This window comes from Pavona decussata, unplaced genomic scaffold, assembly GCF_977016875.1.
Source record: "Pavona decussata unplaced genomic scaffold, jaPavDecu1.1 SCAFFOLD_150, whole genome shotgun sequence".
In the NCBI taxonomy this organism is placed as follows: domain Eukaryota; kingdom Metazoa; phylum Cnidaria; class Anthozoa; order Scleractinia; family Agariciidae; genus Pavona; species Pavona decussata.
The window spans coordinates 144,228-162,980 of record NW_028145562.1 but is presented as its reverse complement, the minus strand read 5'-3'; the positions used below and the strand labels follow the sequence as shown (position 1 = coordinate 162,980).

At 39.5% G+C, this 18,753-nt stretch overlaps 1 protein-coding gene across 1 annotated transcript in view; it reads right to left on the bottom strand.

The window, feature by feature from the left end:
- Positions 1–18,753, bottom strand: part of LOC146466203 (DNA mismatch repair protein Msh6-like) — a 35,834-nt gene that overhangs the window by 339 nt on the left and 16,742 nt on the right. The window contains exons 12-38 of the mRNA XM_085127654.1: positions 18,637–18,699; positions 18,435–18,511; positions 18,062–18,136; positions 17,102–17,173; positions 16,570–16,660; positions 16,208–16,302; positions 15,764–15,800; positions 14,858–14,924; positions 14,031–14,085; positions 13,684–13,755; positions 13,410–13,518; positions 12,231–12,294; positions 11,620–11,718; positions 10,888–11,061; positions 9,939–10,041; positions 8,932–8,986; positions 8,402–8,502; positions 7,665–7,683; positions 6,458–6,662; positions 5,516–5,587; positions 5,373–5,445; positions 4,634–4,732; positions 3,972–4,097; positions 2,943–3,030; positions 1,631–1,875; positions 801–935; positions 14–81 (exon numbers count right to left, since the gene is read on the bottom strand). Of these exons, the coding sequence (XP_084983780.1) occupies positions 14–81; positions 801–935; positions 1,631–1,875; positions 2,943–3,030; positions 3,972–4,097; positions 4,634–4,732; positions 5,373–5,445; positions 5,516–5,587; positions 6,458–6,662; positions 7,665–7,683; positions 8,402–8,502; positions 8,932–8,986; positions 9,939–10,041; positions 10,888–11,061; positions 11,620–11,718; positions 12,231–12,294; positions 13,410–13,518; positions 13,684–13,755; positions 14,031–14,085; positions 14,858–14,924; positions 15,764–15,800; positions 16,208–16,302; positions 16,570–16,660; positions 17,102–17,173; positions 18,062–18,136; positions 18,435–18,511; positions 18,637–18,699 (2,539 nt within the window). The remainder of the gene's footprint in view (positions 1–13; positions 82–800; positions 936–1,630; positions 1,876–2,942; positions 3,031–3,971; positions 4,098–4,633; positions 4,733–5,372; positions 5,446–5,515; positions 5,588–6,457; positions 6,663–7,664; positions 7,684–8,401; positions 8,503–8,931; positions 8,987–9,938; positions 10,042–10,887; positions 11,062–11,619; positions 11,719–12,230; positions 12,295–13,409; positions 13,519–13,683; positions 13,756–14,030; positions 14,086–14,857; positions 14,925–15,763; positions 15,801–16,207; positions 16,303–16,569; positions 16,661–17,101; positions 17,174–18,061; positions 18,137–18,434; positions 18,512–18,636; positions 18,700–18,753) is intronic.

Genomic DNA, 18,753 nt, shown 5'->3' with positions numbered 1-18,753 from the left:
TAAAGTCACTAACCTGAACAGTTTCACACGATCCATGGTCTCTTCAAATTGTCTAGCTTTCTTTACTGCCACAGAAATAACCTGGGGAAAAAAGACAGAAAACATACCATAACATAACCATTTCTTTGAAGCTCTACTAAACGAAAGTTTCCAGAAACATCCCTAGCGATGAGCATTGCAATTAATCTGTTCTTTATTAGCTATTTCTACCTGGATTTTTGAAAACGGGCCGGCACAGGTCATGTTTCTTTGAGAGTGCGGTGCATATGGGTCAGTTTCTAAAGAAAGTGTGCTGTTGGGTCGGTAGAGGAGTAGAAACAAATGTTTGGTTTAATTTGTTCGAGTGCAGATGATTCGAGCGTTAGCCCTTCCCTCCAAAGTTGCCAATATAAAACAAAAGATCAAATAGAAGAAAGATCCTCGCAGTAAGTACGCAATTTAAGCAGTTGTGAAAAGAAAGCCTGCCTGCAACTGCTTAAGTTGCGTAGTAACTGCGAGGATCTTTCCTCTATTTAATCTTTCATCCGCAGTTCAAAATATATGTTTCATATATTCATATTCATTTATAAAACAAAAGGTTGCGCAATCTTTTTTTTCCCGTTCCCCTCTCTTTTTCCTCCTTTCTTCTCTCTTTTGCATCATTCCGAACCTTCTCGGGGCCAGGAAGCCCCTGATTCGGTGTCGATTCACAAAAAGCGCTCACGTTTTCAACGGCCACCTTTTCCAAAATTTCGGGTAGATTTAAAAAACGTTTACAGAGTTTTGGCAGGAACACACCGCATGCTGAGGCGCCGACTCACCTCATCAGGAATCCCAGCTAACCTTGCGGCATTAAAGCCGTAGCTTTTGGGACATGCGCCTTTTACAAATTTGTACAAAAATGTTATCGTTTCCTTGCTAGGATCTGTGTCGTCCTCATTTTCTACCATGCAGGCCTGAAATAAATTGAAAATTGAGTTCAAATCTGAATGCTGTGAATAAACAAACAAAACAGTGTGAAAGAAACTCTTTTGACTACTTGAAGTTCAGACGCTACTTTAGACCTAAATGCATGGTTTTCCGTTTACCGTTTTCGGATTTGGCCTTTCTCTAAATATCCATATCTTACACTGATATCTTACCACCGACACGAGGAGACTGTTTTTCGAGATTCAGCTGTTCCAGTTGTCGTTGACAACAAACTGGAATGTTGTGTGTCAGCTGGCTTGGAGAAGCAAACTCATGTGAGAATATTCCTTCGCTCGCCGCGTTTCAACGCCTTGGATAAGCTAACAAATATACAAAATTTAGCGCGATTTAGAATTGTAGATTCTGTAAATTGCCGCAAGGCCAAGACAGCACGAAAGTGAAACCATGAGGCAGCAAAACACGGTCATTTGCATTGGTTTTGCTTAACTTCGCTTTGTGATTGGTTGGTAAAGTTCGCGCCATTTTCCCAACCAAAACCAATCGTGTCTTCTGCACGTATTTTCCCGCGCTTGGCGCCGGTTACATGTACGAATTCTGATTGCTTCATTGATCTGTTTACGTCTGTTGTGATTTGTCAGAGTACTTACTTTCGTTTTGACTTTACAGCACCTAATCGAAAACCGCTATATAGAGAAAAAACAGTGCTTTTATGGCTGCTTACCATATGACCAAGTCGAACATTATTATCAGCGGAAAACTCTTCCACAAGTGAATGGTAATGAGTGGAGAACAGCGTCCTGCATCTGATGTGCCTTGAAAGTTCGCTGACCACAGCGCAGGCAATAGCTGTCCCATCATACGTAGCGGTCCCTCGTCCAAGCTCATCCACAAGGACAAGTGAATGCCTGGTTGCATGTCTGAGAATCGTGGATGTTTCACTCAGCTCCACAAAGAATGTGCTTTCACCTATGAAAAGAAAAATTTGTTGTGGCAGACCTTTGTCACTCGGCGGTCATGTTGAGAAAGCTTTGTTTTTGCACAGCAAGCCTCGCACTGAATTCTCGTCTGGGCGAGGTTTGCTGTGCAAAAACAAAGCTTTTTATTCTTCTGAGACTCAACATGGCCCCGCGTGACAAAGGTGTTATAGGACGGTTTACACGCTACGATTTGTCGGCGGGGCAGTTTAGTAGCACGAACTTGTAACCCGATTGACGGCTGATTCGTGAGAATGAATGTTGGCCCGATTGGGAAAGATTTTTATGAAGTCGGACCGATATCCTCAAAAACACCGCCATGACGATCAAAATTCAACTCGAAAATCGGTTGTCGAAATGCACGTGGAATTCACGCTCCGATACTGTTGAGGCTTACCATCGAAGCGTGTAAAACCGGCCTAAAACATGAAACGCCTTTTTTAATATTACAAGACAAAGGGGTGTACATACTTTCACATATTATGTGATTGTTTCAATATACAGAACAAGTAAAAATTCGCCAACATCACAATATGTAAATTAAGGTAAAAAGAATTATATATTACAGATCGAAACTTCGCCGTTGTACAACGGCGAAGTGAATGCCTCTGTATATGAAAGAGACTGAAATCTCGCCGTTGTACAACGGCCAGGTAAACGCCTCTGTATATGAAAGACTGAAATCTCGCCGTTGTACAACACGACAAGTATGTTTGTGCCGGCCGGAAAGCAACAGGTTGCAAGAACCATACGAGCTACCAAGTACCCTAATGTTATTTTCGCGCGGCTTTTAATTTTCTTCGTTCCTCGCACAACTAATGTAACGTTAAAATCGAAGCTGCGAAGATTTATCCACATAAAGGCAATATATAGGTCCCACTCGGTTTAAGTGAGGTTACGCTACCGTCGGTTAAGTATTTCATCCGAAGCTCTCATACACTATGTTTGGGATTTTATCCTTTCTCAGTGTTTGTACAATCATCAAATACTTTGGAAACGTTAACCAAGAACAATTAACTGGTTAACGTTGGACGGAAAGTTACCTATTACCATAGTTACCTGATAGGATTCTGTCGTGAGCACCAAGCCTGGTAAACACACGGTCCACAGGAGTAAGACGACACCTTTCAGCGGGCACGTAACAACCCTAAAATGTAAAGATTGATGATCAGATTTTACAAGAAATCTTCCTCCGTAAAAGCTGGAAACAGACCACATATTAGGGAACAAGGCGGATGGAAATTCATTCAAGCCTTGCAAGATTCACTACTGCACGGACATGTTTCTTATGCCCTGATAGTCAATCCGCAGCTTTTTACACAAACTTTTCATTGTAATTTCTTGGGTGTGTTTTACCTCCGTAAAAACGCCTACAATCCGGACAAAAATTCCTTTGTGGAACCACAACAAATTCTTCGTGATCATGCCAAACAGCTAAGCCACAGCGTTTCCAGAAATGATCCCGCTCAGAATATATGGAACGTTTGGCGACGGAAACCACTTGTGAAGGGATAGGGAAATGTTCATATAATACATCTTCTCAATCAAGAAAATGCTCACAGTGAAAGTTTGGAAAATTTTTGTCAGAGATCGTAGAATCAGTTCGTATTTCCCATGTACACAAAACTGTTCTGGTGTCGGCTTTTTACGGTCAGTCCACTCCTTCAAAAGACTTTACCAAGATCCAGAAATTGGACATCAGCCAACAAATGCCATTGAAAGATCGCCGAATCACTTTCCAAGTAGGACCACATGATATTCAAGTTCAGAGCTACAACACACTTGAAAACGTCGATCATTACAATAACTGTTTAGCTAAACAAACCATGTTACCAAGTTTTTTTCGAGCTTTGACTTTCGACTCTTATTTTTACTTTAAAAACTTTGAGCTTCACCCGCGTATTAAGCGTACGATGTATTTTCTGCAGGACGCAAACAATTCCTAATCAACATTAATATCATCAACATCGTCGTCGTCGTCGTCATCATCATCATCATCATCATCATCATCATCAACGTCGTTGTAGTTTAAGTCGTCAAAGTAACGTATCACCACCTTTCGCTTCAAACCAAGAATGAGTTATTTACCATTTGCGCCATAACCACAATGAGCCCAGCTTGCCTCATCAGAGTTGATTTGCCGCCCATGTTGGGCCCGGTAACTAACACGCATGTGCTTTGACTCTTCACCGCTGTTTCCTCGCGGTCATTTTCCTGAGGAAAAAATACGAGGAAGGAAGTGATAGTTACCCGTTCACAACAATCATACCGTATTTTCTCCATTAAACGCCGAGGGCGTTTATTTCAAGCTCGGCCTTGTGTACCGGGCGTTTGTCTATTAAGTGAATTGTTCACCATTAGTTCTGGGAAAACGACCCAAGGAATTACTGCAGAAACGCTGGAGAGACCCTCGAATTAAAGAGACAACATTCTTCACAATGCTAGAAAGAAGACTCGCTTGATGGGCAGGCCCGCAAAAAAGTTATCGTGATTTAAAAGAAAAAGATGTCTGTTCAGACTAGCCCCCGGCACCTGGTCTGAACGGGGCCATAGTTTTACCTTTTCCGTACATATATGGTGGCACTAGTGTTTACAGCTCTTAGCATAATGAACACGCTTTTGGCCGACGTTCTCCGTCTTTTTTCTTTTCGACTGCTTACTTTGCCTGTTGGTTGTACCTAAGCGCTCGCTTTAACCAGGGTTAGTTTAAGACGCTAATGGAGTTGTAGTAGAGGTGACAATGTACTTACATCTTTCATACCAACTACAGTATCATTTGGTATGAAATCACCACCACTGAACGTACGAGAAATGCACGGATGCCGGCCATCGCGGATTTCCAAGAACGGCTGTTAAGGGAAGGAAAATGCCACGTTACAAATAATACTAACTAGCTTATAAAGTGAAGTCGCACTCAGAGCTAAAGTGGTCCACACGGAGCTTGACCCGGTTTCCAGCGTAGCATGAAGCAACTAGGAGTATTGCTACTCCCCCCTGGATGGGATGCTAGTCCATCACAGGGTTACCCCCAGCAGTATGTCGCCGGTAGCCATTTATACACCTGGGCCGGGTTGTTCGACAGCCGATTAACGCTAATCTACGATTAAAAGTTAATCAAGGTTTTCATCTCTCTTTAAAAGTGGTTTTAAGGCCTAATTTTAAGCTAAAAGTAAAGACAAGTCTATGTCAAAACTGAGGGCCAAAAATCTTTTGAAAGAATCTTTACCGATTAGTAATTAAAATTGAATCAAAGTTCACATTAATCCAGGATTAGCTTAATCGGGCTTTGAACAACTGGGCCCTGGGTGAAGAGAGACAATGTGGGTAAAGTCTCTTGTCTAAGGAAACAACACAGCAATGAAGAGAACCACCTAGCCTTGAACCACCGACCCTCCGATCAAAAATCCGACGCGCCTCGACACTTAGATGTACAAGTTTATGGAAGAAGGATAATAACAAAAAATTGTATAACAAGGAAACGATCTGTACCTGGAAATCACCATCTGATGTTTGCTCAGGAAGAACAATTTCTGGTCTGCACATAGGACCGTCACACTGCGAACTAGAAAACAACAATCACTTCAGCGAGGTAACGGTTGACGAAAGATGAATAAACGAAACTGAGTTTGTACCTGTAAGACGCAAGGCTGATCAGTGAGTCCAACACTGCCAGGCACTGTACTGCTTGGTCCCAGGTCTTGTACCTGTTTGAATAGTATGAAGGAACGATTTAGCATTCACAAACTCATCAATAATTCATGATAGAAAACAAAGAAAATCACCGCGAACGAGGTTTGGAAATCATCATAAAATCTGGTGAACTTTTGCTTTAAATTTCTCCAGGAATTATTAATGGTTTGAGAAGCTTTCATGCCATTTTTCGGTTTGGAAATCGGATGAAACAATCTTCCTCGTGTTTGATTTCTTACACGAAACATAACATTTACTAATTCCAGCCATGATGAAGTCACCAGTAAACGATGGATACTGCAGGCATTGACTAACGCATGAAGTTTATTTCGTCCACAGTGACAGTTCTCTACCGTCAGCATTTTAACTTCTATTTATTTATTCTGTTTTCGCTTTATTTGGCTTTGTTTGTACTCGGTGCGAATAGGGTTACTTTGAACCTCATTATGAAAGTGAGGCTTCGTGCATAGCTTTTATTATGAAAATTAGTTTTCATTCACATGCAAACAGAACTAATTTTCACATGAAAAGCTTGGCACTTAGCCTCGCCTTCGTTATGAGGTTTAAAAGCAAAACGGAAATGCCCTATATGTGGTTTGCATTGCCGCCATGCTGGTGGACAAAACAACAGAAAATTTGTTCACTAAGTATGCATAAAAATGGAAGTGAACTCCCTGAGGAGAAAAATCTTATTGTTCAAGTCCACCAACATGGCCGCCATGACGTCACATGCAAACCATCAATTGCAGCGTGTGGTTGTGTGTACATTCCCTGCGTACCATGTTACGTGTGTGTTCCGACCAACCGTGTGAACCGGATTAACTTGCCAGTGGTAATTATTTCAACTAAAAAACAAAGGATTGAAGAAAGACAAAACGACTCACTCTTGGTCAAACTTGTGAAACACATGTCTCATGGTATCCTTAAGCGCTTCTTCGCGTCTCTCCTCGGCATCCACCAGCTCAGCCAATTTCTCTTCAATCTTTGCAGTCCAGTATCGCTTGAATCCTTTCTTCTGTGACTGTAGAGTGTACTCATCTGGAATCTTACGGATTGAATCTGGAACTTCCAGCTGGTAACGGTTCTTTGCTGAAGTGGAGAAAAATGCAGTCAGCATTTACACTGTGTACCACTACGACCAGTGGATGCCAGGAACCAATGTGAACGCGACTTTTGCATTTTGCTGGCACATCAGCTTACTCGTCCTTATACTCACGCAAATTTAGAGTGCCCGGGAAATTTAACTTCAAACGCTACTCTCGTTTCGCTCGCGGATTTTTAAGGCACTGGGAAGATTCTGGGCGCCATATGTGAACAGACCTTCCAATTTGGCCCCGGTAGTCTAAGAGATCCACACTTTTTCGCCAATGCTAGTTACTGGTTTTGTCACCTTTGTCAGTTCTCAACAAACAATCAAACCAATATCACTATCACAAACATTAAGGTCGTGAGAACGAGGGACATTATCACCAAAAATAAAATGTCTCGATGTATAAACAGATTCTCCCAACTGTACCATAAGCTATGTATGGAGAATGGTAAGGAGAATATATACGTTGATATCGGGGCTCAAAGCGTTCACTCCAATAGACTCACACTATCACAATCACAGAGACTCTTGGGCCTCTTGCGATCTCAAATAGGAACGTGCTTCCCTTAAATGCTGCTTACAGAATTTACCCCTGGCGATCTCCAACAGGAATTCGTTTACCCTGGACACTGCTGACCGTAATTTGCTACTGGCTACTCTTGAACATCTGCTTTCTAAAACAGATGTTTGGTTTCTGTTTGCAGGGGTCTACTTTAACAACCCTCCAAGTTCAAATTTTTCTTTAGTGACGATTTGGCGACCAACTGCCGGGACCAAAATACTCGTCACCATGGCAACTAAAATGGTCGCAACTTGGAGGGTTGTTGTAACTCAGGCCCCGGTTGTACAAAGAGTGAATAACTTTATCCAGCGGATACGTCACTATCCAGCGGATAAAATGTACTCCAAAGAGTACATTTTATCCGCTGGATAGCGATTTATACGGTGGATACAGTTATCCACTCTTTGAACAACCGAGGCCAGATCTTTTTCTTCCTTACCTGATCCCCAATATGTGACCTAAAAAAACAAACCGAAAAGTAAATTTACAATTTTAAAACAACCATGAGTGTGCTTTCTGTTTGCCATAAAATTCATCATAATTACAGTCTATGCATTGGAGATATCTTTATAAAAGATCAACTTACAATCTAAAACTTAGTAGTGAAGTTTGTTTTCGTTTGTTTGTTTTGTTTCAGCTTTTTGGTTGACATAAAGTTCGAATACCTTTTCGTTTTCAACATCTGTCCCTACACTTCTTGTGCTATGAGATGAACCCCAAATTCTCATAAACACGGCTGTTATTAAACTTTGGAGAAGTCGACCAGCGACTTTTCACTGCAAAGCCATCAACTTGACATTTAGACTGCGAGTAGTCTTTTTCTTCTCCTGCGCGCGAGTCCACGCGCGATGGATCTAGCGAGCGGTCACGTCGCGAGCCTCAAGGAACGCGTACTTTTCCTCCCTCTCCCCAATCTTTCCTCGTTCACTTTTCTAATTTGCATAAGTTTACCGTCACTTTGCGCGCGTGATCTGAGGAAAAAGCACGACTGCTCGCAGTCTAGTAGACGTTTAGCCATCTTGACACTCTGGGGAGTGGATCATTATCGCTGGAGTTGAAAGCCATATTATAATGTAGCTAGCTGCCTGGTGCTAATGACAGCCCAGTATAGCCCTGTATTAAAATTACTGTATCACAAAATTACGGAAATATGAATGTTCTGTACATGAGGCTCACCCTACAGCCCAGTGCTGAACACTGTTTCTTGAGGTACTGGTCAAACCAGATGGTTGTAGCTTTAATGTCTGCCAAAGCCCCATCATAGTCTGGATCAACTCCTACAGTTAAAACATAACAACATCTTCAGTTTTTACCGCAATGGCTACCAGCTGTGGTATCCACTTTGCTTCACTTTCGACAGTCCGTACTTCAACAGAAAAACGTCTTTTTTCGTCTTTAAAGCAGGTTAGTGACAGAAGACCCAACTTTGAAATATATATTTTACAAGATGCAAATATCTGCAAAGTGCAGCATCCGCGCAGTTCCCATCAAAATTAAGTCAACGCTTCACATAAGAAATAGCGAAAAAATGGAAAAATAATAACTTACCACTTTAATATGTTTTTAAAAAAAGAACACGACAAATATTTTCCCAATACCGACCGAACAAGCTAGTTCAGGGTTTTTATTATATAGGCTTTCCCATTGTTGCTTTCAAGTCTGCGTGAAACTTGCTTATGCAAAAACCGAACGAAGAGCTACTGCACCTGGCTTGGGTAAGATGACGCCTTCATTCCTGGCCTTGTTGTGATCAAATGCATGCTGAATAAAACAAAAGGATCGGAACGTTTGGAAAAAAAAATACAAAAATAACACACGTAGCTACTGATAACGATCCAGTAAATGCTTACCCTCTAATGCTACCATAATCATTATTCCGTTAGCCAGTTAAGCCCGACTCTATGAGGACTCTATCAAATGTCATAATTTCCCACGCCACTACTCAGCTCGTCAACATTGCCGACTTCCGTGCAAACCTGATGGGTGCCCTGACCAGGCATTGTAACCAGAAGAGCCCCAACATTTTGCTTTAAAAAAGACACCCTAGTACTTTTTTTTCTAAAGCAACAGGTGCACACTGTAGTAGTGTCCCTACAAAAACTGAGAAAACTAAATAAATAAACATCTGTTGTGGGGGACCTCAAGTAGATGTGTGATATTTGATTTCTAAGAACACTTTCCCAACCACATCCCCAAAGACCTTCCTTCCTTCAAATTCCAATTCGACCCGGAAAGCACAGACACCTTTGAATCGAGTTTCTCAGAAGAGAGCTCTATGGTGCCCTGCAGTTAAACAAATTAACATTTTTTTTGTACGAACTCAGTTAATAGAGCGGTTTTCGATAGAGTGTCGAAAGTAATTTCGAGTTTACTTTGGTTTTACATTACTATGCTCTGTGATTGGTTGGCAAAACTTTCTCAACCAATGGGAATCCAAACCAAAACCAATCGTGTTTTGGCCGCACGCGTTTCCCCGCGCTTGGCGCCAGTTACATGTACTTGCTTCGAATTCAGATTGGCTTGTTGTGTTGTTTACATCTGTTGCGATTGGCTACAGTTATTAATTTGGTTTTAGTTTTACGACACTCAATTGGAAACCGCTCTAAAACCAAATACTCATTTCCACTCGTCCACTGACGTAGCACTACCACTTCAGAAAATAACTCACTTAACATTGATAGTTGCATTAAGATGAGTAACATTAAAAAAAGACCTTGAACGTTAGCAGAAGATCCTGCAGCTTTGGAAACTGCCCTGAAGATTTTGACTGACAGCTTTCACTTTGTTCTGTGACAACCCGAGAAAGCAGCTTGGACCTGTGAAAAGACAAAACCGTTGATCAATATCCTGCAACATTTTGGAAAGAGGTTCAGAATGTAAAGTGAACTTCTTCAAAGAAATGATATTCTTTTATAAAATCTCGTTATATTTTTTAAAGGATTTAAGGGATTGAATTCAGTGAATTAGCTTACAAAAAATAAACCAACCGAAACAATGCATGAACAACTTCTTTCCTTCTCTGTGTAAAGCCAAACAAAGGCAAATCAACCACACTTCAAGTCTCCTTAATTGTTTCTTTTTCTTGAGTTTACAGCAAAAGTCATATGCTAATTCATCAGATTTAACTGTTATGGAACTACATTTTGAATGTGTTAAACAATCCCAGTTTTCATGCCAAATTAGAGGAGAAACTTGGATTCTAAATCACCTCTTGTGCCTTTACAAGAGCAAGCCCTTCAAGCGTTAGTAACCGATTGTGCTAACACGACCCACTGGTGCAGGCATAACACAGGGTTCTTCCCCTTTTTTTAATGCAAATTCAAGAGTGAAGACCTTTTCCAGAGTTTTTCCCAAACCCTTTTTCCCAAACCATCATTTCCTTTTTCTGACTAAAGGTTATGAGTCAAATCACACTCAGAGAGAATTTTGGCTAAGAATAAATTAAGATAAAATCTGAATAGCTGGAAAAGGTTTCACTTAGCTATGTAAAATTTTATAAGCACTTGTTGCAGCTTTGAACAAACTCTAGACTTTTTTTTCCATTTTTCCAGACTTGATCTTATTTTCCATATTTTTTCCAGGTCTGAAATACTTGTTTGCAGATTGTCAAACTTTTTTCAACTCCAGACTCTTCACAAACCGTGGTTACATTATCAATGTACCTGAATGAACTGGTGTGGTCTTTAAACATGGTAACAATCTCAGTTGCTTTACTGAATCCCTCCAAGACTGTAAGGAAGTCATTTATTTTGCGTTTACTGTAGGTGTCTTCATTGTACAAAATGGCTCGGTGAGCAGGATGGTTCTTGTCTCGTGGCAAACTTAATGCATGGATTCTGATAAAAGAAAAAGAAATTCAGGTCTTATGATAATTTCACTAAAAACATCTTATAGTAACTTAATTCTTTTAGTGTTATTTTAGCCACACAAAGAAGGCACAACACGGGACATACAATTAGGTGTACTGAAAAGTGCTAAGGAGACATAAAAGAGACTGGAAAGCTTATGAGATTAATTAGGCCTCCTCAGACTGATAATGGATCAGAGAATTAACTCTGCAGTGTCTGTTAAAGTGCTAAAGTGATCCCATGAATTTCCCACTGAGCGTTAGCTCAAGTAAGGAAACAGAGATCGCACAAGACAGAGAAAAATCTGTAGGTCGTGGGTTTGATTCCCACTGAGGTCGGACATTTTTTCTTTGCCTCATGCTGTCTCCTATTTCCATACTATGGCTAATGCTCAGTAGGAAATTCCTGAGTTCACTTTAGTGCTTTAACACACACTGCAGCTAATTCTCTGATCCATCATTTGCGTCATAACAATATAAGTATGATTATGTTGTAAACTCTAGTTATTTTTAGGTAAGGCATCAGCCTAGTTTAATGTCAACATACTTTTTCAAAAGTCTTTCCAGGTCTGGTAAAACTCTGAGAACTTCTTTGGCATCTGACACCAATCCTGAGTTAGTCATTAAATCTTCTACTGCATTCAACCTGTAAACAAAAGGACACTGGTAACAGAACAAGGGAAGCATCGCTCACAGGCTGATACTGCAGTCAATAATTGTAAACTAAAGATTAAAGGTGATTGCAAGATAGCCACTGCATGCAGTAGTTTTTTTTTATCAACAGGATTGTAGCATTTTGCAACAACACTTGTGTTTCTTACTATTGTTGTTGGGTTATTTTATGAAGAGTGATTTTTCTTTTGATAGAAAAACAAGACAGTCGCCATTTACGTGTCGGACACATGCCCTGTATTTCATTTTATTCTAGTCATGGTAAAATGCTACATTGGCAGTTGGCATTGCACCAGATATAAAAACTCTTAAAATGTTTTCATGCACTGCATAAAGATGAACCCTTCAGAAGCTCCTCCTCCCAGAACAAGCCAAACGGACAGTGTGTATATCCAGACAAAGCTAGTCCAGACTGCTCATGGACACATGATCTAATATACTTGAATCTCCTATCACACAGAGCAGAAAACTAATAAAAGTACGTACCTGTCATTGATCGCTGTTGGATTACACAGTGGAGCGCAAAGCCACTGTTTGAACAACCGTTTGCCTGCAGGAAAAGAATGAATTCCTTCAAGTGATAAAGCATTGATGGTTTATTGACTACTTAGCACTATTTTTTTTATGGTCTGGTGAGAATGAAACCTGGCACAAGTTTTTGAGCTTAGTTTTCAACATTAGAATTAGAAATGGAGAGTTAATTGTTATAACATACCAAGGCTACAGAGAACAACACTTTTGTGACATATCTATCAATGTCTGGGCAACAACATGGACTGGCAAGTTTGGGCCAACCAAGATGATAGCCTTTGACACTACAATTTCCTTTCCAGCTGCCATGTAGACAATTAAACGTTTGGTGACTGGTCATTGGTGACTAGAACGAATAAATGATTTTCTTTGTGTGTGAAGGTTAATCTGATGACAATGTGGATGACTATGCTGGCTTAAATGATGATGAAGTGCAATCTTCTCAAAATGTTTTGTAGCAGCAGGCAACATCACAGCAGTAGTAGCCAGAAATATATACCAGTAAAGGGGCCTTGGGGAAAATTAGTGTGAACTAAGCATCACCGTGTTTAGTTGGCAAAACAACACCTGCCAGGACATTTTGAGAAGGCCAGATAAAGTATAATTGATGATGATGGTGACTAAGGTTGCAATGATAATGACGATGACAATGGTCATATTAGTGACAATTGGTCATGTTAGTAATGATGATGAAGACAACGATGGCCACATTAGTGATGATGACGACGGCAATTGGTCACGCAATTGATGATGATGACAATGACAATTGGTAACGTTAGCGATGGTGATGATGACAATTGGTAATGTTAGTAATGATGATGAAGACAACAATGGCCACATTAGTGATGATGACGACGATGACATTTGGTCACGCAATTGATGATGATGACAATGGCAATTGGTCACATTAGTAATGGTGATGATGATGATGACGACAATTGGTCATGTAAGTGAGGAAGATGATGATGACAATTTTATTGGTCACATTAGTAAGAGCAAAGACAATGACAATGGTCACGTTAGTGATGATGACGATGATGACAATTGGTCAGGTATATGATGATGAATGATGATGATGGGAGCTAGTAATGGGGATGATGGTAAGCAGTGAGAATAGTAGAGTGCATCACTTACCAAATGCTGTAGAACATTGATCCAGTCTCTCAAGTAATGTGCCTTCAGGTGTTGCATCAGGACCACTGGCAATGATGTCAAGATTCGTCAGTGTTATGTTATCAAGAATCTGTTAGGGTGAAAGAAAAAAAAAATGATGGTACAAGAAATACTTGTGGAGATGCAAGTACATTGCACTTGATGTCTGGAGGTAAGTCACACACAAATAAGAGAAATGACATTTAATTTTACTATAATTTTTATTATCTTTTTAACTCAAGATATAAATTTGTACCATATGTTGTCTTCCTTTAGCAAAACTTGCAGTCTTTCCACTGTTTGAAGAACTATCCAGAGGGGTGTACTCCTGAATGGACACAAAATACAACATTTGTCCAGGAAGGACATTAAACAACAGAGCACTTGCTAAAATGATTGCAGAGTAATGCAAGAACTGGAAAAACATTTTACAAACATTGAGCTGGTGCATTTGATGTTAGTAGTCATATAAGGACTGACCAGAATCAGGAGTGTTATAGCTGCAATATTTTATTATTGAGGCCTGTAAAATTAATTGTACCGATTAGCTGCAATGTCTAACCATTGATAACTAAGTGGCATTAACTTAACGATAATACATACCTCAAAATTCCCCATTGACAAGACCTCTTGATCAATTAGGCATTTCTTCAGATACCTTTAAATAGTATTTGGAAGTTTATCAAATTAAACTACTGTTCAGCCCTCTACAGGGCCTTGAGCATCCATTTAACGTAACAAGAGCATTCATGTGAGAGTGTTGAGAGTATCTACTCATAGAACCTGTCTTTACTGCTAATGTATGACTATGCAGTGGAACCCTGCCTCAGGAGTAAACTAATGTCATGTGGTTCAAACAGAGTAATGGGCCATTTCCGAGTTTCCGTGAACCTCACTATTAAAGCGAGGCTAAGTGCAAAACTTTTCATATGAAAATTAGTTCTGTTTGCATATGAATGAAAACTAATTTTTATAATAAAAACTTTGCACTAAGCCTGGCTTTCATAATGAGGTTCAAAGCAACTCGGAAATGGTCTATTGTTGATGTAAAGGGTTGTAATTAAAGTTCTTCCTTTTGTGCTTTTAATTACAAAAAACGTACCTCAAGGTTATCAGCAGTGAAAGGATGAAAGGGTTTATTATCTTCAAGAATGGACCACCCCATAGACCTTTTTCATAAATGGCGGCCGGTAAATTATTCTTTTGTTTTAATGAAAATTAGCCCTACTAGCCTCGTCAGCATGTGCAAAATTCAAAAGAATTTTTACTCTTAAATGAGGTTGTAGGGCTAATTAACATATATTGAAAAGAATAAATCGGCCACCAGTTATGAAAAAGGTCTATAGTACTCTGAGTGCAGAATTTCAAAGGACATCTAACCTTGCAGGCACACTGATGTTGCAAAACTGAAATAGAAATTAATGACTCACCACACCACAGCACCAAGAGCACTCAATGCCAATTGACTACTGTCACCTGGCGTCAACCCCAAGGGATCTACATCAAATTACACACAAGATGGTGTTAATAGTATTTATCATTCACACACAAAACACTACATTGAAATCACTCCCTGCTACTGCTTATCAGTGGTGATTAAGTATCCAGATAAAATTGGGATTTTCAAGAAAGAACAAAACAGAGAACACCGAGGAACATTCATGGAGAGAATCTGAGCTAACAAAAAATAACAACTGAATGAATGTAACACTGGGTGCACAAAGCATGGGTCAACCAAGATCACGTCAGTGAAAGATGAGTGAAAGCAACTCACTGGGAGAGAATATTTACTTTTAATAATAATTACAATAATATTGATATTGCAAATTTGAAGGGCATTTTTCTCAAAATATTTCAATGAGTAATTACAAAGTGTTAAATATTATAAAATATTCCGATCGTTCTCAAACGCCAGGTGTACGATCAGTGTATCTTACCAACAGTTACCTATGGATCTCAGACCTGCCATCTTACGAAACAACAAACCTTGAATATTATTATTATGAGTATTTATTTAGTCACTGTGTGCACACACACCATCACATCTGCCTCCTCCTCCCCCCTCCCAAACATCCAAGAAACAAAGACTTTGATAATTGAACTTAAATTAAAGTTAATCTGAATTAATTGTCATTAACTACAAAGGGCTTTCAAAATAAGTAGGCAGCTGGGATTTCCTCCGGCAATTTTGAATCAAACCCCTGGCTACCTTAACAGAAAACAAAGACAATGCACAACAACAAATTAAGCAAGGACCTGCATTGGACAATATGCAATAGCTAATAAACTCACTGGCTCATGTGTATTTCGATAAATCTTCATTAAATTTGTATTACCTCCATCAGTTAATTTCTTCAATAAATCTGGCCAACTCTAAACACAGAAAAATAAAACATACTGTTTAGTTGCAAAGGTACATGAACAAACAAATAAGAAAGATGCAATCATGCGATATTAAATAGACCTGTAACTCTCATCATAAGCAAGCTCGTGACCACCATGCCAGAGATAATAAGGGTGCTTGCTAATTGACTCAAAACTGATTCAAATGAAAATTCATAAACTAGGATGTTCACTGAAGTGACATTGCAAAAACAACCATCTTGAGGTCACTATAATGTTAAATGTTGATAAAATTTGACAAAAAGGACAGCAAATGTCATAGAAAGGCATGAGAAAAACTGTTTATTCTGTGTTCCTTTGATTAAAGGGGTTAAAATTAAAATTTGAGAAAACAAATTGTACTTAAGTTGACTCAAAATATAGTGGCAGTAGGTCACCTTCATGGAGTTTTCTGTGCTTTTCTTGTCCTCTTTGAAATACTCTTCTTCTGCCAAAACTTTTAGTGTCTTACTTGCTTCCCAGAATTGTGACCCTGTAAAATTCAACACTTCTTAAGATAAACCTTATTTCAACAAGTAGAAAATGCAGAAATGGATAGGCACAGAATGGTTTAAATGGTAAAGACTCTTCTAAGCTTGACCCAGATTTATTAAACCAGAAAAAGAAAGAACTTGGGTTGGAGAAGGAAAACAGATCAAAATACCAATGACTGACAGGTGTCACTTCTCATCCTTCCACTACAGGTTAACACCCATCTGATAAATGCATAGCACACACTAAAAATGGAAATTTAACAAACCTGGTGTGAGATACTCTTTCATAGAGGACATCAGCTCATGGTTAAGCATGTGCTGGGTCTTAAGTGTTACACCTCCACGGGGACACAACACCTATGAATCACATTAAATGAATTTAAAGTCATAAAAATGTGACTGTCTGCCAGATGGAAAGGGAGGGGGACGGCGAAAAGGGAAAAGGGAAAAGGAAAATAGAGAGGAGAAAGGGATGGTAGAGGGAGAGGAAAGGGCGGAAGAAGAAAGTGAGTAGCAAGAAAGAGGAAAAGTGAGAGAAGAGAAGAAAGAGGGAGAGGTGGGGGAGAGTAGGAGGGTGACAAACCACCAACATCTGCATACATTTAAAATATATATTTTCATAATTAATACACACATGTATTATGTATAATTAATGCATTAATGTTATAGTTAATGCATTAATGTTCATATATGCAGATAATAATCATGGTACACTTTGTCTAGGAAAAAGAAAACAACAGGATGGAGTACATAGATGTAAATAGAAATTACTGCAAGTCAACAATTTGATTTTCACACCTGCACTGGTGTATAATGAGCCACCAAAGTCCTGAGCCTGGAGGACTGACGATCATCTTCAAACTGTCCAATCTTAAAGGAAAGAACAAACATGTACATGTACATGTGGGAAGGTAAAATCACCGTACAAGCCTAAGTCACTCATACGGCTGGAATGTAACCTGGTGTCTGTAACATGAAGCAACAAGGAGTTGGCTACTCCCCCAAGATGAGATGCTAGTCTACTACAGGGTTATCCCCAGCAGTATGTCGCCAGTACCCATTTATACACCTGGGTGAAGAGAGACAATGTGGGGTAAAGTTTATTTTGTAAGGAAACAACCAACAACCCAGCCTCAAACCACCTACAGTACCCTCTGATCTTCTAACTGAAAGTTTGATTGCGAGCCCAGCACTAACCATTATCATCACTGTTCCTTCTCAAATGTGATGAAAATATTCTGGTTAAGTTCAGGTAAGGCAAGATACATGTAAACAATATAAAATAGTTGCACTCAAGTCTAAATGGCCCACATGGCCATAACTTAACCCAGTTTTTGCAGCATGAGGCAATATTTAGGGACATTGCTAAACCAACCCCATCCCCCCCCCCCCAGCAGTATGTCACCTGTACCCATAAATTTATACATCTGGGTGAAGAAAGACAATGTGGAACAAAGTTTCTTTTGAAAGGACACAGCACCAAAGTGCAGTGACCAACCTAGCCTCAAACCTCTAACCCTCCAATCTTCCACAAAAGTCTGGTTGAAAGTTCAATACACTAATGAACCACTACATGTACAGCACTGTTCCTTTGTAAATGTGATCTATGTATTGTAAATTAAGGCCCAATTATTGAAACAAATTCAAATCAAAAGTTTATTTAATTCATTAAGTCACTCATGAGTTGTTTGATGTCTTTCTTTGCTGTTATCATGTCTAAAAATAAAAAAAATATTTAATAGTTGAGTGTTAACTCACATGAAACTTTCCAATAGATGTGTCCACAAAACAAACTCCGTAAACACTTTCACCACCAGAAGAATCATCAGATCCCTACAAATAATTATACAACAAAAATATAATAAGCTGGCAGCTAGTATCCAGAGAGATTTTCAAAAGCAAGCATTCAGGTCACTGCTATTTTGTTTTTTGGCAAGGCAATGATACGATTTCCTTCTCCAAACATTAAGCATCTAGCTGCACAGACTAACAGTGTGCAACCCTTTGGATTGGGTGAATTATTTTTTGTTTAGTATTTTTAGTCAGTTAAAGGCCACAACAAGATTACAGTGCTGATGTTTATTTATTAAGTGGGGTTGGGGGAGGGGAGGTTTGACAACATTAATTTTACCTTTTCAGAAATGGCCAAGAGATAAGCAGCTTCACTGTCTGTGCAGTCACCATCAAGAAAGCTATAGGTCTTTGTTCCTGCAACCGTATAAATGGCACATCAAAACAAGACTTTTTAGTAGGGAAATCACTTTACAACTGAAGAATGGTTAGCTGCCCTCAAAAAAATCCTACTCACAATAGTAACACAATGTATATTGTACCTTTTGTAATCACTGCACAGATTTCCCTTTTGACAACTTGGTCAGATCTTGCGTTAGAATGAGCTGAAGGGATAACAAGATTGGAAATCATCACAACACTCAATACCCAGGAACAGT